The sequence below is a fragment of the Panthera tigris genome, chromosome B3, assembly GCF_018350195.1.
Source record: "Panthera tigris isolate Pti1 chromosome B3, P.tigris_Pti1_mat1.1, whole genome shotgun sequence".
Lineage (NCBI taxonomy): Eukaryota > Metazoa > Chordata > Mammalia > Carnivora > Felidae > Panthera > Panthera tigris.
In genome coordinates this window covers 84,726,271-84,749,597 of record NC_056665.1, presented here as the reverse complement: position 1 = coordinate 84,749,597, position 23,327 = coordinate 84,726,271, and the positions used below count along the sequence as shown (strand labels likewise).

Genomic DNA, 23,327 nt, shown 5'->3' with positions numbered 1-23,327 from the left:
CCACCTCAGCCTCTGTGTAACTTTCTTTTTTTTTTTTTTAATTTTTTTTAATGTTTATTTTTGAGAGAGAGAGAGAGAGAGAGAGAGAGAGAGAGAGAGAGAATACGAGTGGGGGAGGGCCAGAGAGAGACGGAGACAGAATCTGAAGCAGGCTCCATCCAGGCTCTGAGCTGTCAGCACAGAGCCTGACGTGGGGCTCAAACTCACGAACCATGAGATCATGACCTAAGCCGAAGTTGGACACTTAACCGACTGAGCCACCCAGGCGCCCCTTCTGTGTAGCTTTCAAATAATTCTTGAAAAATACCATTCTTTCAGAATCAGTTTGATTTAAAATGGCCAGAGTGTTGTCTTATGCTGTGGACTACTGCCTGAAGTGTGCCTATTCTAGTGTTGTTGATTCAGGACACAGTTGATTTGGAGCCATTTAGTAGTTTAGTGTGACCTTGGAAAGTTGCCTGTCTTCTTCCAGGCTTAGTTTTCTTATGAAATGGAGATAATAAACTTATTTCAAAAACAATTTGTGGAGTAAGATTGCATATAGGTAACTGTCAAAGTGTTGTTCATGCAAATGTAAAACATTAAACATAAGTGGTTATAACTTTTTCTTTTGTTTTATACTCACAGTTACCTTACAGTATAATATTTAATAAAACACAAAATTGACTTTGCTCTTAAATTAGGCATTGTATCTTTGTGTAAACTAGATTCTTTTTTTTCACTCTCTCATTTTCTCTGTGTTTATTGTGGAATCCTTGGAGGCAGGAGAATAATTTTTATTGTATTACTTTATAGAGTTGAATGAGACTTAGAAATAATTATTTTGGGATCACGGTCACTTACTAATGCTTCTTTTAGTGTTTGTCTTCCTTTTTATTTCTGGGAGTTGTTATCTTGTTATCAGTTGTAACCATAATCACATGTCAGGAGCTTTTCTGCAGTTACTTTGAAACATCAGTTTGATAAGGAGATAAACTACATATCTTAAAACGATTTTGCTTGCTTTGAAATTTTAATAGGTTTTTAGTGTGGTTTCCAGCAGGACTTTTGTTTTTTGTATTACTTCTTTTCATAGTGAAGGAATAATGAATAATATATGTTTGAAAGATAAAAACAAACATCTTAAACATTTGTACAAGAGAAGATCCCTAGATTTATCTTCATGAATTTAATCACCCAGGACAATTATCAGTAGGGAAATTAACTTGCCTGCCTTCTACATTGTTAAATACAGGAATGAGCTTGCCATTTTTATTCATTTTATTATTGGTTCATGATATAAAAATGAAAATCAATTTTAATCATTATTTTCTGGGAGTCAGTATTTCTATTGATTCTGGGAATCATAATTCTTATGATTAGTGTGGGGTCATTAGACTATATTTGTGAAAGCATTAAGAAATGGTCATTTTGGGGTTTTATTTTCATTGCTTTAAATTCATAAATGTATTACACGTGCTTTCAGAGATTGTTAAATTTTTATCTTGTGGAGCATACGTTCACATGTGCAGCAGGCGTCTGTGGACACAGATGGTCAGAAGTTTAGGTATTAAAATATTCTAGAATCATGGCATTTCCTAGAATATTACTTACTCCATTTTTGGAGCTCCATTCTCTCTCCCTTCACTTCAGAAAACATAATGGAATGAAAATGAGTGGAAATTGTCTTGAATCTATATAATTAGTTAAATTTTTTTTAATTAAATTTTTTTTTCAGTTTATTTATTTATTTTGTGAGAGAGAGAGTGTGAGTGGGGTAGGGGCAGAGAGAGAGGGGAGAGAGAATCCCAGGCACTGTCAGCACAGAGCCTGATGCAGGACTCAAACTCACAAATATATTGAGATCATGACCTGAGCGGAAATCAAGAGTCAGACACTTAACCAATGCAGTTACCTAGGCACCCCAATTAGTTAATTTTAAAAATAGGTTTATTGAGGCATAACTGATATATAGCAAATTGTGTATATACATACTAAAAAAAAATTTGTTTCATCTTTATTTATTTTTGAGAGAGAGACAGAGACAGAGTGCAGTCAGTGGAGGAACAGAGAGAGAGGGAGACACAGAATTCAAAGCAGGCTCCAGGCTCTGAGCTGTCAACACAGAGCCCAGTGTGGGGCTCGAACCCACAAACCGTGAGATCATCATCTGAGCTGAAATCAGTCACTTAACCAGCTGAGCCACCCAAGCGCCCCACAAATTGCACGTATTTTAAGTGTACAATTTTTATTTCTTGTGGGCAATATATAGTTGGATTTTGCTTTTTTAAAAATCCAGGCTGACAGTCTTTGCCATTTTGGGTCAATCATTTTTATTTAGTGTGATTATTGATATAGCTAGATTAACATCTGTTATCTATTCTTTATCACAATTGATCACTGTTTCTCTTTTTCTGTCTTCATTTAGATCAGTTAAGTATTTTTTTGTGATTTTATATTCTCTCCACTATGGATATTACCAGTAACTTTTCTGTTTTATTTTAGTAGTTGCTTTAGTTTTTATAGTATCCATCTTTAACGCATTGAAGTCTGCCTTCAGGTGTGAATACATTACTTCTTAATTAAGAATGTTAGAATAGTGGACTTTCATTTTTCTCTTTCCTACCTTTATATTTTTATTTTCATGGATTTTATTTTTACATATGTTATAAACCCCCCAATGCATTGTTACTATTTTTGTTTGAACAGTTGTCTTTGGATAAGTTTGGAAAAATGAGAAACAAGCTTGGGCATTTACCTTGTTGTTACTTTTTTCAGGTCCATATTTCTGTCTGATAATATTTCTTTCTTTTTTTTAATTTTATTTTTTTAATTTACATCTGAATTAGTTAGCATATAGCGCAACAATGATTTCAGGAGTAGACTCCTTTATGCCCCTTGCCCATTTAGCCCATCCCCTCTCCCATAACCCCTCCAGTAACCCTCTGTTTGTTCTCCATATTTAAGATCTCTTATATTTTGTCCCCCTCCCTGTTTTTATTTTATTTTTGCTTCCCTGCCCTTATGTTCATCTGTTCTGTGTCTTAAAGTCTTCATATGAGTGAAGTCATATGATATTTGTTTTCTCTGACTAATTTCGCTTAGCATAATACCCTCTAGTTCCATCCATGTAGTTGCATGATAATATTTCTTTCTGCCTGAAAGACTTTCTTTAGCATTTCTATTAGTATTTGGACCTGCGGCTGATGAATTCTTTCAGCTTTTGTATGTCTGAAATGTCTTTATTTTGCCTTTTAAAAAATTAATTATTTTTTAATATACATCCAAGTTAGTTAGCATATGGTACAACAATGATTTCAGGAGTAGATTCCTTAATGCCCCTTACCCATTTAGCCCATCTCCTCTCCCACAACCCCTCCAGCAACCCTGTTTGTTCTCTATATTTAAGAGTCTCTTATGTTTTGTCCCCCTCCCTGTTTTTATATTTTTGCTTCCCTTCCCTTGTGTTCATCTGTTCTGTGTCTTAAAGTCCTCATATGAGTGGATTCATATGATATTTGTCTTTCTGCAACTAATTTCACTTAGCATAATACCCTTAAGTTCCATCCATGTAGTTGCAAATGGCAAGATTTCATTTTTTTTGATTGCTGAGTAATAATACTCCATTGTATGTGTGGGTGTGTGTGTGTGGGTGTGTGTGTGTGGAGATATATATATATATATATATATATATATATATATATATATATATCTCCACATATTTAAGAGTATTTAAGAGTGTGTGGATATGTATCCACACACACACACTCCCCCCCCCCCCCCACACACACCACATCTTCTTTATCCATTTATCTATCAATAGATATTTGGGCTCTTTACATACTTTGGCTGTTGTTGATAGTGCTGCTGTAAACATTGCGGTGCATGTATCCCTTTGAAACAGCATACCTGTATCCCTTGAATAAATACCTAGTAGTTATTTTGCCTTTGTTTTTGAAAGATATTTTTACTGGATATAGAATTCAGCTGGACAGTTTTTTTTCTTCATTACTTTAAAGATATATATTGTTTTTATTTGCATTATTTCTGATGAAAAATATGTCGTTTTTATTTTAGTTACTGTGTACCATGTTTTTTTTTTCTTCTAGTTGCTTTTTAATATATTCTTTTTCTCACTGTTTTGAGCAATTTAATTATTATGTGCCTTGATGATTTTTTTTTCATGTTTCTTGTTTTTGGAGTTTGTTGAGCTTCATGCATATGTGGATTTGTGATTTGCATCAGGCTTGAAAATTTTCAGCCATTATTTCTCCAAATATTTTTCTGCCCCTCTTCCTTGGAATTTCAATTACTTTTATGTTAGGCCACTTGAAACTGATGTCTCACAGTTCACTAATGTGGTTTTCAATTTTTTGGATTACCTTTTCTCTGTGTTTATTTTGGATAGTTTCTAATGCTGTGGCTTAATTCTACCTAGTTTACACCATATACATGGTAATTTTTATCTATAGAAGTTTGATTTGAATGCTTCTTTTTTTATATCCCCATCCTCAACTTTTTGGATGTATGGAATACAGTTAGAGTAACTATTTTAATGCCCATTTCTGCCATTCTAGCAGCTGTTAAAATCTAGTTTAAATTTGATTTAATGATTCTCTTCATTATGAATTAGGTTTTCTTGCTTTGCATGCCTGGTAATCATCAATTATAGATAAGACATTGTGAATTTTACCTTGTTGGGTCCTGGATATTTTGTATACCTAATATTTTCTTGAGCTCTTTTCCTGTTTTGGGACTCAGCTATTTACTTGGAAACAGTTTGATTCTTGTGTATCTTGTTTTTATGATATATTGGGTGGCTTTGAAGTAGTGTCAGTCTAGGGTTAATTGCTCTATGAAACATGAGTTTTTCTAGTCTAGTTTTTGGGAATAGGCACTCTTTTTGGCCTGTGTGAGTGCCTGGGTCTTATAGCTTTATTCTTTTCTAGCACATCCCTCCTTTTATATGGGGATTAGTTTTCATTATTAATGTTTATTTATTTATTTTTTTTCCAACGTTTTTTATTTTATTTTTGGGACAGAGAGACAGAGCATGAACGGGGGAGGGGCAGAGAGAGAGGGAGACACAGAATCGGAAACAGGCTCGAGGCTCCGAGCCATCAGCCCGGAGCCTGACGCGGGGCTCGAGCTCACGGACCGCGAGATCGTGACCTGGCTGAAGTCGGACGCTTAACCGACTGTGCCACCCAGGCGCCCCTCATTATTAATGTTTAAAAGTTATTACCTCTTGGTTAGAGAGCATAGTTACTCTTAGTACTTTGTGCTTAGTGCTATGTTACTCTTAGTACTTTTTAAATTTAGTTTGTGTCCTTATTTAGTTTTTGTAAATATCTCACTTTTGCATGAAAAGATTTAATCTATGTTAGATTTAGGGTTTTATTTGTAAAGTACTAATTGTGCTGTTCTTATCTTCTGAATACTTACTAGTCTTTTCTCTGTTAAATAGGAAATGGTTGTATAAAATCTACCACGCAATTAGTAGGTTTTTTTCTCCTTAGAAATTTGTTGGTCTTTGCTTTTTATGTTTTGAAACCGTTAATGCAAATTTGGAATTAAAAGCTTCCTGGTACAGCCTTTTTTCAAAATACAGTGATCCTCTTTAATTGTAGTAATTCTTGCCTTAATATTTACTTTGACTCTTACCAAGGAATCAACATTGGTATTTTGGTCAGTGTCTAAATGATGTATTTTTATTTCATTCCTTTAATCATTTTGGGTTAAATTTTTTTTCTCAATAAATACCTTGTAGCTTAATTTTTGTGGTTGTTTTAAAATGCAGTGTGATTATAACTGTGTCTTAGTTGAAGCATTTAATTTATTAACTTTTTTTGGTAAATACTGTATTTATATTTCTATCATTTCATTCATCTTTTTGGGGTGCTTTTCTATACTCATTTCTTTTACCATAAGTTTTTCTATATTTTTCTCCTAATGGTTAAACGTTTTACATTCTGTTATTATTCTTAGTGGTAACTCAAAACATTTTAGTAGCATACTAATATTAAATTATAGAGTTCATCAGTATTTCTGTCATCCTCTTAACAAAGTAAGATCTTAAAATAGTCTCTCTAGCATTTTTGTTGCATCTTTGACATTGTCTACTTTTTTACTTTCTTCTAATTAGTAACCTTTTGCATTAGTAGCTTTTTAAACATTAGTATCCATTTAGATTTACCCATACATTTTGCAGTTTCTTTGTTCATTTTTGCTTTTTGCTTTTCACTCTCCAATGTTTATTTCTCTTTCAGAATATATCTCTTGTATTTCTTTGAGTTTGAATGAGGGTTTTTTTAAAAATTTTTTTTCTTACATTTATTCATTTTTGAGAGAGAGAGAGAGACAGAGCACAAGCAGGGGAGGGGGAGAGAGAGAGGGAGACACAGAATCTGAAGCAGGCTCCAGCCTCCCTGCTATCCGCACAGAGCCTGATGCGGGGCTCAAACTCATAAACCGCAAGATCATGACCTGAGTTGAAGTCAGATGCACAACCAACTGAGCCACCCAGGCACCCCTGAGTGATGGTTTTTGAGTGTTAAACTGTAAGGATGTTAGAAAATGCCTTTTCTTCATTTACACGTTCAGGTTGTTAATAGTTTTCTTTTTTAAAAAATGTGTTCATTTATTTTGAGGGAGAGAGTATGGCGGGGGGGGGGGGGGCGGCGAGAGAGGGAATCCCAAGCAGGCTCCACATTGTCAACATGGAGCCCTATGCCAGGCTCAAATTCATGAACTGTGAGATTGTGACCTATGCTGAGATCAACAGTGGGGTGCTTAACCGACTGAGCCATCCAGGCGTCCCTCATGTTGATGTTATTTGAAGTACTTTAGCTGAGTATAGGACTTTAGATTGGCAATTATTTTCCCTTAGTTCTTTCAGTATAAAGTTGCACTGTCTTCCTGCCTCTATTAGGTTAATGAGAAGTGTACTGTTAGTTTTGATATTACTATGTAGGTAACTTTTGTTGGTTTTCATATTTTCATTTTGTTTTTGGTGTTAGGATGTGTCCACGTGTAGATTTGTGTTTATCCTGCTTGGGATTCAGTATGTCATTTTTCGTCTTAAGATTTACTTACATATTTCACCAATTTTAAATCATTCTCAGGTATATATATTTTTAATATTGTTTACATTTTTTCTTCCTTCCTGGAACTTTTAAGGTAGTTTGTTATCCTTATCTTTATATTTTCCATCTTACTATTCTCTGCGTTACATTCTGAGGAATAGCTTCAGTTCTGTCTTCTAATTTATTTTATTTTCCTCCCTTTGTCCTTTTTTCTCTTCTTCCCTTTTCTCAATTTCTTCTCCGTTTCCCATATACTCCCTACTTTTTTTTAGAGCCTAATAGTGTATTATTCATAATTTATCCAGCCTGTTTGTGTGTGCATGTTTTAAAGTTTCTTTATTTTTGAAAGAGAGCATGAGCATGAGGTGGGGGGGGGGTGGTGTGCAGAGAGAGAGCATAAGAGAGAATCCTAAGCAGGCTCCATACTGTCAGTGTAGAGCCTGACGTGAGGCTCAATCTCATGATGTGAGGTCATGACCTGAGCTGAAATCAAGAGTTGGACACTTAATTGCCTGAACCACCCGGGCATCGCCTGTTTGTGTGTTTTTAATCTCTCCCTCCTCTCTCTTTCTTTATTTTTTTTATTTCTTACCCTGTTTTCCCCCACCATGTAAATTTTGTGAATTGGTGATCAAAAATATTTTGTAAAAGAATTTTTATTTGCTGACTGGTTCATTACAAATAGATACAGAGAAAAACAAAGCAAAAAAAAAAAGCCCAACAAGGAAATTAGCCTAATTTTGATCCAGTATCTTTTATTAGTGAGTGTGTAATTTCCAGGTTTTCCTCACATGCTGTATGAGAAGGAAATTAAGAGAAGTCGTCTTGGCTCCTAAATAAGCTTGTAAAATCTTGAGTTGATTCATGTTTGCTTTTGTTTTGATTTTTTTGTTTTGCTTTGTTATTGTTCTCTCATTTTCTTCTTTCCCCTGGAACATTAGTTACGTTCGAAACATTAATTTCAGGAAATGGAGAGCTAATTATAGTAGCCTGTTTTATTTTGATCTCATAGTTCTTTGTTACTCTAAACTATTGTGTGGGAAAAATAGAATACTTTTCCTGTTTTTCTCAGTTGTGTATGTTTTTATTTTGAAAGTTTGTAAAATGTGTTTATTATTTGATGGATCTTGTTCTTACAGGCAGATAATAAATTACTAGTGTTCTATTCCTAATTTTCTTATAGATGTATTACATTGGAGGCTGAATAACATAGAGATTAAGAGCATGGGCACTAGATCCAGGCTGTGTAGGATTTAAATCCCTGTCTCTGCTTTCTACTAGCTAAATTACTTAAACTCTCTATGCCTGTTTCCTCGTCTGTAAAATAGGGATAATAATAGTACTCATTTCATAGTGTTGTTGTGAGGATTATAGGAATTAATTTCTGTAAAGCACTTAAAAGAGAGTCTAGCATATAGGAAACATTCAGTTTTTATTAGCCATTTTGTTTTTCTAGTTCTGTGAAAAGTCACACAGGTATTGTTACAGATAGGAGTTGAATCTGGGTTTTCTGATTCCAGTCTAGAGGAAGCAATGTTTTGCCTGTCAGTAGGTTATGCAGTCTTTTCTAATATAAAAATTTCCAAGCTAATAAACGAATATAATCAAATTAAAATAACTTATTTTAATCAGTAGTAAAACACATCTGAATACATATGTGCTGAGTACTGTGTTAGGTTTTGGGAATGCTAAGATAGACACAATTTCTATTCTAAAGAAGCTATAGACTAGTCCTGGAAAGAAGACAAGAAAACACTTAAAACATGTGATTTCCATAAGGTAGAAATGTAGAGAATCCAAGGGAATAGAGAGGGCATCCACCCCTTCTTTTGTGAGAGTAGAGCAAAGGGGTAACAGTCTTAGAAAATTCCATAGATGAGAGGTCACTAAAGAATTATGACTATTCACAGGGTAAGCTAATACATGAAAGAGAGTTTAAAACGCTATATGTTGTTACTATGTAATTTTATTCTGAAATCTTCTATTGCTCCTTAAAGCATTTCAAGAAATTTACTGATATTTACCTTTAATTTGAGTTTATTAACGATTGACTTTTTTCTAGTTGCCTTTTTTATATTTATTTTTCATTATAAAATAAACATGTGCTTTTTGCAAGCAAAATTGAATAATGGGAAGCATATACTTAAGGTAAAAGTTCTGTATTCCCCTTTTTCTTCAACCTTCTCAATCTCCCAGAAAATAAACGAAACAACAAAATGTGTAATATGTATACATCTGCATAGATATATTCCTTTGAATAATAAATTCAGTCACTTTAGTTTGTTTTCAAGACATTTTAAAACATACTTCAAGGCTAGTTTTTCAATTTTATTTTTATCAAAACATTCTAAGCTGTAGCTAAAATGAATTATTTTTATGCATCCTATCATGCTTCATAGTTTCCTCACTTTTTTGTCTTTGCTTATGCCTAGAATGCCCTTCTCATTAAACCTCACCAGTTCATGTTCAAAGTTTTTCCTGTCTTTAAAAGTCTTTTCATATAATCTATTAAGCTTTTCTTCTTTCCCTACCTTCACCCCTCTTTTAGCTTTGAAAGTAATTTTGTGTTTCTAAATTGCCATTGCATTTTGTCACTTCACTTTCAATATGTAACACTTTGTACTGTGCATACAGTTATATGTTTGGCTTTGTGTGCCCTGGACTATATGGAAGATCCCTTAAGAGCAATATTATCTGTATTTGAGCTTTGTAATACTTAAGTGCCTATTTATAAAGCCTGTTGTTAGGTACCTATTTGCTGAATAAATGTGTTTTTATAAAATATATAATTACTCCTAGAAATACTGATTTTAAACTGTCTTGGGGATAAGTTGGGAGAGACATAGCTATGAATTGAAACTAAAACTTCTTTTTTTGGTTTAGCTAAATATCCAAAATAAATTTTGAATAAATCTTCCTGAGACTTTTTGTTTTTTTTGTTTTTTTTGGGTTTTTTTTTTGGAAACAAAGGTTATGGTAACCTGATTTGACCTGTTTTTAAAATTAAAACTAAAATCTTTGAAGACTAAAGTTGTGAGAACAAGAATATAAATCGATGAATATCTCAAATATTTTAATATGATAGAATTTTAGGAGCAGTTCTTTGACTTTTTTGAAGGGAATTTGCCACTGTGACTATTTAACTGAATGTCATTTAACATATATATGTAATCACTAAAAACTGGTTTCCTTTCCTTTTCAGAGAATGCAGAGTCTATCGATCTTAAACAGTTTTTTGACCAACATTTTTCACATATATATTATGTGTTCTTTGAGAATTTTGTGACTATTGAAGCTAGTCTGAAACAGAAAGGTAAGATGTTAAAATTGGTCCTGGCTTATGTTGATGTTTCAAATAATTATCTTAAATATTCACTTAAAAATAGACTCTTGGATATTGGAATTTTAGTGTTTTTTCACTTCTTTTTGTAAAACATCTTTTAGACACCCTTTCACACTTTGGGATAGTAGTACTATCTTCATTCCTTTGAAAAGGCTTAGAAGATTTGCTTTTCCCTGGTCGGATTGATTTACCTGTTTCCTTACCTTCTTTGCTTTGCTCTTAGGTGCATATGTAAATTAAGCAGTCATTCTCATACTTTCATTTTCAGAATTCTAAGTTCTCCACAATATATTATTTGTTTTAAGATATAAATATGTAGAATCTAAATTTAATTGTTGAAAAGGAGTAGAGAGAGATGCTATAGTATTGTTTAAACATCGAACAGAATATGCTTTAAATATTTTATTAAAGAATCACTGAGAAAATAATGCTTGAAATATTTTAAGCTTTTTAAGTGGTGGTAATAGGACAAAATGATAATGTTTAACACATTTTTCTGTAAAAATATTTTAGGTCACAAATCTCAAAGGGAGGAATTGGATGCTATACTTTTTATTTTTGAGGTAAGTATCTGCCCATCAACTATTTCCTCCCCCCCACCCCCCCAAATCATTCCTGGAACTTACAAAGGAATATATTGAAACTATAAAGCATGTAACAGAAGACTGAATTTGCCACGCTTTCTAAAAACTGAATCATGTTTTTTTGACCTAAAAATATACCTGACTTAATTCTTAATTATTTTTTGAGATACATGTATTTTTTTTTAGGTAGAAATAGAATTATGTTTTTATGCATTTGACACCACAAACTTGGTAATACTATAAGATAATTGTTTTATAAATTATTTTTCTGTGTAACTTTGGATTGGGTTGGGGCAAGCCTTTATTGTTAAAAATAGAAGGAATTAGTAATATTTGATACTTTGCTAAAATTTATATTTTATTTTTGGCATCCTGATAAAAATTAGGGTTCCCTCACTTTTATTTATTTATTATTTTTTTAAATGTTTATTTTTGAGAGAGAGAAAGAGAGACAGAGCATTAGCGGGGAAGGGACAGAGAGAGAGGGAGACACAGAATCGGAAGCAGGCTCCAGGCTCCAAGCTGTCAGCACAGAGCCTGACCCAGGACTCGAACCCACAAACTGTAGATCATGACCTGAGCTGAAGTTGGACGCCTAACCAACCGAGCCACCTGGGTGCCCCTACGGTCCCCTCACTTTTAAAATAACTCCTTGCCTCTTCATTCTGTCTTTCAAGTCAAGCAGTGATAGGAGTATTCTGATCTTTATTGAAAATTCAGATATATGGAGAAAGCCATGATTCAATCTTGTGACTTCAAGGACAGTAAAGAATTGGGAAATCAGTATCTAAAATTTGAGCTACTTTGTCTGTTGGTAATAAAAGATAATTCACTGTTTTGTATTTTGGGTGCTTGATATAGTTTAGAAGAATTTGAACAATCTGATATTTCTTAGCTGTTGATTTAGTTATTGATTTAGTCACAGCTAAAAAAAAAAAAGTTTTAAAGTTTTTTTTTTGTTTGTTTGTTTTTTTAAGAGTTCCAGATGGGAGTAATTGGTGTTGGTACCTATTTTGCAGTTAATTTTCAGTAATCAGCATTTAGGAATTTGCTTATGTTTATCTCCCCAGGTGTTTGCATGGACTATTTACAAGGGGAATATTAAAACATAGATATTTTGAGAAAGAATAAAAGCATCAGCAGAAATCATTTAGATTATGTTCTCTAATCAATATGGAATTAAATGAGGAAATCAATAACAAGGAAATTTTGTAAATTCATAAATATGTGGAAATTAGTGAACACACCCCCAAATAATCAATGGCTCATAGTCATGACATACCAAAACTTAGGGAATATAGCTAATCAAGCATTCAGAGGGAAATTTATAGTTATATAACTTAATATGATAGAAGGAAGAATGATGTCACATCAGTTACCTAAGTTTCCACTAAGAAACTGAAAAAAGAAGATCAAATTAAAACCCAAAGAAAGCATATAAAGAACATAGTTAAAATTACAGTAAAATAGGGGTGCCTGGGTGGCTCAGTCGGTTAAGCATCCAACTTCGGCTTGAGTCATGATTTTGCAGTTTGTGAGTTCAAGCCCTGCCTCGGGCTCTGTGCTGATAGCCTGGAGCCTGCTTTGGATTCTGTGTCTCCCTCTCTTGCTGCCCCTCCCTTACTCATGCTCTTGTCTCACTCTCAAAAATAAATAAACATTAAAAAAAAAAAGATTATAGCAAAAATAAATGGAAGAAAGTTTTAAAAACTGGAGAATACCAATAGACCTAAAAGTCAGAACATTGAAAGATCAGGAAAACTAATAATATTTAGCCATACTGACTAAAAAGAGTGAAGAATTAAATTATTAAATTCAGGAATTAAAAAGGAATACTACCCACCTTATAGAAATTGTAAGGATTATAAGAGAGTACTGTGACCAACTGAATGCCAACAAATGTGATACATTTAAATGGGCAAGTTCCTGTAAAGATAAAAGCAGTGAATTGATTCAGAAAGAAATAGAAAACTGGAAAGACTTACAAGTGAAAAAATGAATTCATATGTAAATAAATTCCCACCAAGAAAAGCCCAGACCCAGATGACTTTACTAGTGAATTTAAACCAGACATTTAAAGAAGTATATGAGTTCTTCACAGATTCTTTAATTAATAAAAAAGAGGTGATATTTCATAATTCATTCTGTGAGGCCAGCGTTATGCAACCAAAACCAGACAAAAACATTACAAAGAAAGAAAATTATAATAATATAAATTTATTATATTTTATTATTAAAATATAATAAAATATTTTCATGAGTATTGGCACAAAAAATCCTCAAAAAAAGGTAAATGAAATCAAAACACATATAAAAAAGGATTATACAACATGACCAAATGGGGTTTATCTAAGTATTACAAAGTTTAACATCTGAAAATAAACCAACTAACATACAGTAATAATAGAATAAAAGACAAAAAAATACGTCATATCAATACATACAGAAAAAGCATTTGGCAGACTCCCAGTACTTTTTCATCATAAAACACTTAACAAAATGGGAATAAAAGGAAACTTTGTCCACTTGATATAGGACACCTACAAAAATACACAGCTAAGACCATACCTTATGCTAGGTACGGAGTACCTCTTTCTTAACATTAGTAACAACAGAGGGGTATCTACTCTTGCCATTTCTATTGAATATTGTAGTTGGTTCTAGCCACGGCAATTAGGCAAGAGAAGGAAATAAAAGGCATCGGGATTGGGATGCCTGGGTGGCTCCCTTGGTTAAATGTCCAACTCTTGATTTTGGCTCTGGTCACAATCTCATCATTCCTAAGATTGAGCCTAGTGTCGGGCTCTGTGCTGACAGCATGGAGCCTGCTTGGGATTCTCTCTCTCTCTTTTTCTCTGCCCCTCCCCCATGCATGCACTCTTTCTGTCAAAACAAACAAACAAACAAACATTTTAAAAAAGCATGAAGGTTTTTTATGCGCCTGGGTGGCTTGGTCGGTTAAGCATCCGACTTCGGTTCAGGTCATGATCTCACGGGCCGTGAGTTCGAGCCCCATGTCGGGCTCTGTGCTGACAGCTCAGAGCCTGGAGCCTGTTTCAGATTCTGTGTCTCCCTCTCTCTCTGCCCCTCCCCTGTTCATGCTCTGTCTCTCTCTGTCTCAAAAATAAATAAACGTTTAAAAAAAAAAAGTATCAGCAGAGAAAGCAAGTTAATAATTTCTGGAAAATGTTCCTTCAGACATTCATGATTGCCCCTGTTCAGGAAACTGAGATGGATTGATTAGTTGATAGAAGATCTTTTAGGGCATTCCTTCTATTAAAAAATAATGTTTATTTTCCTGTTCGTAAATATATACTGATCAATGGTTTGTCTTTAATGAATGGCTAAATTTTCTTAGAATATAAAGATGTTAGATATAGGGTTTCCATCTTTTGGAAAAAATATTTAACCTGTGTGTTTATGTTTTGCTCCTTGTAATGGGAATAATAATACCTGACCTCTACCTTTGGAGACTAATAATGATTTTTAAAAATTAAGAATTATAAATTAACTGATTTCCTCTTTTTGGAATGAAAAGCACCATTATGTCATGTTAAAAATATGATCTGGGATTCATAATCTGTTTTCTTCTGTTAAAACTACACATGGTTTCTTTCTTTCTTTCTTTCATCTTTATATTAACCGCATAAAAATAAGACATGTTGGGGTGCCTGGGTGGCTCAGTTGGTTAAGCATCTGACTTTGGCTGAGGTCATGATCTCAGGGTTCGTGAGTTTGAGCCCTGTGTTGGGCTCTGTGCTGACAACTCAGAGCCTGGAACCTGCTTTGGATTCTGTGTCTGCCTCTCTCTCTGCCCCCATTCACGGTCTGTCTCTCAAAAATGAATAAACATTAAAAAAGATTCAAAAAAATAATAAAGACATGTTTATTTACATTTTATAAGGGGTCAAATCTAAAGTATAATAGGGGTACCTGGATGGCTCAGTTGGTTAAGCATTCGATTTCGGCTCAGGTTATGATCTCATGGTTCCTGAGTTTGAGCCCTGCGTCGGGCTCTGTGTTGACAGCTTAGAGCCTGGAGCTTGCTTCAGATTCTGTGTCTCCCTCTCTCTCTGTCCCTCCCCCACTCATGTTCTCTCTCTCAAAAATAAATATTAAAAAAAAAATTTTTAATATAAAGTATAATGGTCATAATTTAGGAATCCTTTTGAGTAGTTTATAAACTTTCTCAACTTAAATTTCATTTCTTTCCATACCAAAATCAATAGAATTATGTAATTGTTGGCCAGAGAAATATGAGGAGGGCAAAGGCAAAGAAGTTTGTGTATCTCATGTGGGACCAGCATTTATCTGTGAAGAACTTTATAATTTCTCATGATCCTCTTGTATGAGATGGACTAAAGAAGATCATATTAAATGGAAGATAGAAGTGTAAAACATGCATACTGTATTTTGGGCAGAATAGTACAAAAGTACACATTTTAGAATTAGGCATATTAAGGTTGAAATTAGTTCCACTTTCTTTTTGATTTTTTACTTTTTAAAATTTATTTATTAAAATTTTTTTTTAACATTTATTTTTGAGAGAGAGACAGACAGAGCACAAGCTGAGGAGGGGCAGAGAGAAAGGGAAACAGAATCTGAAGCAGGCTGTGGGCTCTGAGCTGTCAGCATAGAGCCCAACGTGGGGCTTCAACTCACGAACCGTGAGGTCGTGACCTGAGCCGAAGTCCAGTGTTTAACCAACTGAGCCATGCAGGCACCCCTGGAATTAATTCCACTTTCTAACTTAAACACATTACTTAGCCCATCTTCTCATTTTTCAAATGAGATTAATAAACTTCTTTTAGGATGGTTGTGAGGTTTGATGAGATATCATTATATAAAATGTCTACTGTTTGGCCACTATGAACATTTGGTTAGTGGAATTTCTAAATAATAATAATAGTAGTAAGAGCAGCAATAACAACAGACACACATGCAAAACTCATTCAGCAAGCGGATGAGTACTGAGAGCTTAGTTTAGCAGCATAGTAAGGCAAGCTGTTGAAGTAGAATAATTCACACAGAAGAAATTTGTGAAGGGAATTAAAGGTAAAATTTTGAATTATATGTAAAAAGTGTTTATTCCCAGTTGATAGAAGCCTGTGTTGGCTTAAATGTAGGGATCCTGTATTTTTAAGTATTGTTATTATACCTATAGCCATCATAACATATACTACTTTTGGGTTCACATGAATCAATGCAGTACAAATACTTTATACAGTATAAATACTGATTTGATTTTTATGAAATCCAAATATTTCTCCTACTTTTATAAAAATAGGAAGAACTACACAGAGATAAAATGTCACTAATATTAATATCTGAAAGAATTTAAAACTTATCAGTAATAGCCATAATAGAGAAATTCTAAGAATAGTAAATGATCATTTTGAAAAATGTTTGAGTTAGTATTTAATCAATAAGGAGAAATATATTTACTTTCCACGTCATTGTAAAGATAAATTTCATTAATGTCTTGTTCCAAGTCTTAGCATAGCTTGTTGGGTTTTTTTGGTGTTTTCAAATATTGATGACCAGTGCTGAAATAGTGCAAGTACTGTCAGATCAGTTCAAATACTGTTTTGTGTTTGTGATGCTATCTTTTACATAAGAAACTCTTAAAAGCTTATTATAAGCTCTTTGTTTAATTTTTCACATTGCACAGAATGTGGACTCATTACTTGCTCTTCATTCTTTTCTTTGTTTTATTCATACTGATTTTTAGAAAATTTTACAACTTCTTCCAGAAAGAATTCATCAGCGATGGCAGTTTCATAGTATTGGTAAGTAATTTAAATATGTACTTGACATTTGACATAAATGATAATGCTCTTTAATGGGCTGGTCATTATTTCAAATGAATTTATGGTTTATTTTTTAGTAAAAACAATATAAAGAATACTGGACTTTACTTACTGGGAGTATAAGATAAAAATATAGATGAAAGATTACCAATCAAAAGGCATATTAAATTTCTTTGTTCCTTTACTTTAGCAATGGAGATAAAACTATAAAACCAAAAAAATAAAAGTGGGCTCAGCCTCAAAATAAACATCTCAGAATCAGAAACGGAAGAGAAATGTAAAGTGCCAAATAGAGTGTGTGTGTGTGTGTGTGTGTGTGTGTGTGTGTGTGTGTGCGCACGTGCACATACACACACGCACAGCACATCTTCTTTATCCATTCATGAATCAGTGGACATTTTGGCTCCTTCCACAATTTGGCTATTGTGCTATTGGCTATTGGCTATAGCGCTGCTATCTACCACTATTATAGTGCTGCTATAAACATCGGGTACATGTGCTCCTTTGATTCAGCATTTTTGTATCCTTTGGATAAATACCTAGTAGTGCAATTGCTGGGTTGTAGGTAGCTCTATTTTAATTTTTTGAGGAACCTCCATACTGTTCTCCAGAGTGGCTGCACCAGTTTACATTCCCACCAACAATGCAAAAGGGGAACCCTTTGTCCACATCCTGACCAAGTATTGTAATATTTGTGTAATTTGTAGTCTCTTACTGACCAGTCTAGCTAGGCATTTGTCATCAGTGTTGACCATTTCAAAGAACTAACTCTGGTATTGTTTGATTTTCTCTGTTCTTTTTCTGCTTTCTATTTCATTGGTTTTCATTTTAGCTTTTTATATTTTTTAACTGTTTTGCTTGCTTTGGGTTTAATTTGTCTATTTGTATTTTCTTATGATGGAAGTCTAGGATATTAATTTGATATCTTTTTTCTTTTTTGATACAGATATTTAAGGCAATAAATTTCCCTCTAAGCTTTGTTTTAGCTTATCCTGTAAGTTTTAATGTTGTGCTTGTGTTTTCATTTAGTTGAAAAAAAAAAATATATATATATATATGTATATTTAGAGAGAGCATGCGAACAGGGGAGTGAGTAGGGCAGAAGGAGAGAGTAAGAAAATCTTAAGCAGGCTCCACACTCAGCACAGAACCCAATGCAGTTCCCACAACCCTGGGATCTTGACCGGAGCTGGTATCAAGAGTTGGACACTCAACCAACTGAGCCACCCCAGGTGCCTCAGAAGTTTTTAAAAACATTTTTTTTTTAATGTTTATTTTTGAGAGAGACAGACAGACTGGGTGGGAGACAGGCAGAGAGAGAGGGAGGCATAGAATCTGAAGTAGGCTGCAGGCTCTGACCTGTCAGCACAGAGCCTGATGGAAGGCTTGAACTCAGGAACCATGAGATCATGACCAGAGCTAAAGTCAGATACTTAACCGACTGAGCCACCCAGGTGCCCCAGAAATACTTTTTAATGTCCCTCTTGGTTTCTTTGACCTGTAGTTAAAGAGTGGTTTTTTGTTTTGTTTTGTTTTTTAATTTTCAAGTATTTGATGTTACCACAGATTTCTTTTTGTTGTGATTTCTAACTTAATTCGTTTTTGGTCAGAAAATACACTTTATGTGATTTTAGTCTTTTTAAGGTTTTGAGACATTTCGTGGCTCAGAATATAGTCTCTCTTAGATGATGTTCTGGTGTGCTTGAGAATGTGTATTCTGTAGTCATTTAAAAGATTAGTGTATGGCAATGATATGATTTTTAAAGAACAAGGAAGTTCTTGAATAAATGGAATCTTATGCAGTATCTATGAATGATAGGCTTGATAGTTTAAAAAGAAAAATTCTCATTCAGAATTCCTGTAGGGACTTTTTACTATAGCGTAACAGATTTCTCCTAAATTTATATGGGAAATCACAGGCAAAGTATATGGAAGAGTAAAAGGATGGTAGAAGGAAGATGGTGTTGTTGTATATTTCCATACCCAATACTATAATAATTAAGATAGCGTCACCGTGTAGGGATGTACAAGTGGATAATGGAAAATAACATGGAAACCAGCTGAAGACCTAGCCTTATACATAGAAATTTGAATTATGATTGAGATAGCATTTCATTTCATTGTAAACCCTAAAAGAGTTAGTACCACAACTGGCTCTCCATTTGAGTAAAAAAATCTGTTATTGCCATACAGAAATAAGTTTATGATGGATTTCAGGTCTTAACTGTTAAAAGTAACACTTTAAAACTTTTTAAAGTGACTGTTGGTTTATCTTTATTACTTTAAGGTAGGGAAGTATTAAGAAAAGCATTGGTGAATTGACTATATTGAAATTTAAAACCTTTCTACATCAGAATATACTTTCTCTCCCAATCAAAAAAAACATGGCTGAATTGTTTGGAAGTATATATTTCCAATTCAAAGAAGTGACATAGAATTAGTAGGCAGTATGTATAAGGAACTCTCATAGTAAACAAAATAACATAATTGAAAAATGAACAAATGGTATCATAAGCAATTTGCAGGAACTTGAATGATGAAAAGATGCTTGGTGTCACTAAGAAACATCAAATGAAAACATTATGAAGATATGTTTTAGAGGTTCCACCAGTATTTTGTGTTGCCAAGAATGTGTTACCATAGCATTCTCATACACTACTAGAAGTACTGCTAACTTTTTCAACTACTTTAGAGAGAAATTTCTATTATTGAGTGAAGTTGCAAGTGAGTAATTTCATTCCTGGTAATATATCCTGGGGAAATTCACATGTCTACAGGAAGTCATGAACAAGAACCTTTATTATAGTATTCCTGAGAATTGCAAAAAATTTGAAAACAAACCAAATGTCCTAACATAAGTAAGATTATTGGAACATAATGGAATAGTAAATATATAGCAGTTAAAGTGAATTAATTAGAGCTATATAGATTAGTGTAGATGAATTTCAGAAGCTAATGTTGGATGTGAAAAATAACTTATAGGAAGGCTTATTTTGTATGATATATATAAATGTATGTTTTTTCAAAAACTATTAAACTTCAAACTTAACCAGATTTGATTGGTTTTCACTTACATTCTTTTTCTGTTCCATAATCCAATCCATGATGCCACACTGCATTTAGCATATATAGATTTTGTTTTTTTTACGGGAGTTGATTAAAGACTGGGATTTACATAGTATTGCTTTAAGAAAATGAATTTGCTTGAACATAAGAGAATTGCAGATAAAACAGTTAAAAAAATTTTTTTTTTAGTTTATTTTTGAGAGAGAGAGAGAGACAGAGTGCAAGCAGGGGAGGAGCAGAAAGAGAGGGAGACACAGAATCCAAAGCAGGCTCTAGACTCTGAGCTGTCAGCACAGAGCCTGATGAGGGGCTTGAGCCTATGAACTGGGAAATCATGACCTGAGCTGAAGTCAGAGGCTTAACTGACTGAGCCACCCAGGTGCCCCCAGTAAAAGTTTTATTTGAAATATTAAAGCTTATTTTTGTATGACAACTGAAACTTAACCAAATAAAATCTAGGCTTGATCTTTGTGTCTGTGTGTTTTGTATATGTATAATCTCGAGGTTATTAGAAAGAGTAAAAAATACAGTATTGGAAAAAATAGCTGTGGAAAAAATTCTTGGTATAAGTTTTAAACATATAAACCAACTCTAAATATTTTATTGATTTATAAATAAATACTCATAATATGAAAATATTTTTGGAAATAATTAATACCAAAATCTGGATAAAGACTGGGACAGTTTTTTTCTGGGGAAGGAAGGAAGGAGAATGATTTGAAATGGTTTCAAAGGAGGCTTCAATGATACTTGTTAGATAAAACCTCATAGATCATGTAAATAAATGAAAATTCAAAATTATAAGAAACACAGGACTGTGTTAGATATGTTCAGACCAAATGGTTGGTCTCTGGATGGTTATTAATGTAATTTTAGTATTTTATTATAGAATTGAAATATTGTATAAATTAAAAGAAACAAAGATGGATTTGAATATTCTGAAAAAGAAAATTAGCACAATGAAAATGTTTGTTAGGGAATATTAGAGTTACAGAAGTTTATGTGGTTAAATGAAAATTGTCTGCAGTGGTTTTTATTTGTATTAGTGATGGAGAAAGTACTTAATTATATTCTTAGTGTTAAATAAGAGATGTACAGAGATTGTTGTATTAAATGCAGTTTTGTGTTTAGGGTTTGTTTTGATAGAATAAATCATGTCTAATTGCAATAGATGATGTGTTGTAAAGGTGACTTTTTAAATTCCTTTCTGGTCCCAAGATTATGGCCAGAGGGATATCAGGGTCACCAAGAATAACTTGGAGGTTGCCAAGGACTTGTTTTAAAGTGTTTTCAAGTCTGACCGAGAACTCTGACATTTGGAAACAAGTAAGAAAATATGAATGTTTAAAATCATCTTTTCTTTTCAGGATTGATTTTAAAGAAACTACTCCACACAGGAAACTCCTTGAAGGTATGGTTGTCTTTCTTTTCTATGACTTTTTAAAAACTGAGTAAAGCATATAGTCTCTTGTTCTGCTTTTCCTACATCAACTTTTTTCCTAAAGAATTTTGAATTGTTTACTTAATTGAAGTGAATTGACTTAAAATATAGCAGCATACTCAGTATGTGTGAAATATGTACTAGGTTGATTAGGCTATTGAAAAACTATTGTTGGGGTGCCTAGGAGGCTCAGTTGGTTAAATGTCTGACTCCTGGTTTCAGTTCAGGTCATGATCTCATGATTCTTGGGTTTGAGCCCCTCATTGGACTCTGTGCTGATGTTGGGGAGCCTGCTTAAAATTCTCTCTTCCTTTTTCTCTGCCCCTCCCTTTTTCTCTGCCTCTCCCTTGTTGTCTCTGTCAAAGTAAATAAAACAAAGAGAAAAACTGTTGTTTGCCAATGCATTGAGTGATTCACTAGAAATACTTTACTCTCTGATCCCAGAAGATAAAAACTATTTAGTCATTCAATAAATTATTCTTTATATTACCATAACTATGCTTAGATGTAGAGAGAAATAAAGGATCTATATTAAAAAGTTGGTTTTATTTCTTTTTCATTATCTCATTGTGCTGTTATAAGAGAAGCTACCTTGTCTAAAAGCTTCTCATTGTAGGTTAAATGAAAGTTTCATATTGTAGGTAGGTTTGGTGTCAAGGCTTGGAATAACAGCATGAAGGATTAAGTCTTCCTAATTGTTATCTTGTTATCTCCCTAAACTGTGAGGTTGGCAGCTGTTGAACAGCTTTGACAGTGGCCATTTACCAAGCTGTGGTAGGCCAATTTCCAAAGCTACCAGTGAGGTTAGGTTAGTGAAGAACTTGGTGTTTTCCTTGTCAGAGTTTGAATGTTTTTCTATCTTTTCCTGTTCTCTTCATGGGAGAGAATTTATGCATTGATTCAAATATTTGTTGTCTTCTGTAGATGGGTTATTGTTCTAGGTACTTAGAATAGAGTAATAGGTCACAATTTCTGTTTTGCAGGTTAGCAGCAAGTAATAAGTACATGACATAATTTCAGAGAGTGGTAAGCCTTTTAAGGACAAGAACATTAATTTAGCAGTGCACCAGGATCCCCATTACAATTCTTCATTTTACCAAACTCATTATAGCAAGGAACAGTTATTGCCCTCTTTCTTCTTGTATTAGACCATCAGAAATGATTTTCTGATTTTTTACAAATGGAAATTACAGAATAAAGATTACCTGATGGCTTTCAGTAGTAAGAGGCCAAGTTTATTCTGTAGTTGTTCAAATCTATGAATTTAATTTTACAAGTAATGAGAGCTCAATAAATGACATGGATGTAATAGCACTTCCTCCTTCCCTCCCTCCCTCCTTCCTTCTTCCTTTTCTTTTTCCTTTCCCTCTTTCTTTCCTTCCTCTGTTTTGCAAAGTACCATTCTCTAATCATCTAAAGAATTTTGGCCTTAAAAGTACGAAAATATTTCCATTATAAGTAAAAATACTGTTTTTATTTTATTTTAGATCAGGCGGGAAGGTGTTCGTCTTTTTTTATTATGGTTACAAGCTCTTCAGAATAACTGTAGCAAAGAACAACTTTGGATGTTTTCTTGCTTAATTCCCGGATTTTCAGCACTACAATCTGAACATGGACCTCGAACTTTAGATAATCTCATTAATCCTCCACTCAACCTTCAAGAAAGTAAGATTCATGAGATCTTATTCATTAGTATTTAAAATTTTCTGTGTAGTTAATATAGGTTTAAAATGTCTCTACATTTATTAACTGGGTAATTCAAGGCCATGTTGTAAAATGTAAGTTTTATTATTTTTTAGGTATGATGAGGCCAACAGATCAGATGATTGTTGTTAAAAAGAATATATAGTTACAGTTCCCAAGAGGAGAGGGCATGCCACACCAGGGAGGGTGGCCACATGGGGAAGTACCAGGGTCAATCAGGGGTAGGGTATCATAGGCAAGAGCCTATATGATTTCTGTAGGTAGAATGTGTGAGGCAGTGTGAGCAGTTCTGCGGCTCATTTGGTAATTTTAGCA

At 33.6% G+C, this 23,327-nt stretch overlaps 1 protein-coding gene across 8 annotated transcripts in view; it reads left to right on the top strand.

Annotated features, from left to right (window-relative positions):
• RALGAPA1 (Ral GTPase activating protein catalytic subunit alpha 1) overlaps positions 1-23,327 on the top strand; it is a 269,354-nt gene that overhangs the window by 37,710 nt on the left and 208,317 nt on the right. For all 8 annotated transcript variants that reach the window (XR_006218801.1, XM_007073726.3, XM_042989573.1 and 5 more), the window contains exons 2-6: positions 10,267-10,377; positions 10,921-10,970; positions 16,723-16,780; positions 21,235-21,278; positions 22,796-22,973. Coding sequence is in view for 7 of the 8 variants with exons in the window: in XM_007073726.3 (XP_007073788.1) it covers positions 10,267-10,377; positions 10,921-10,970; positions 16,723-16,780; positions 21,235-21,278; positions 22,796-22,973 (441 nt within the window). In the remaining variant the exon portion in view is untranslated. The remainder of the gene's footprint in view (positions 1-10,266; positions 10,378-10,920; positions 10,971-16,722; positions 16,781-21,234; positions 21,279-22,795; positions 22,974-23,327) is intronic.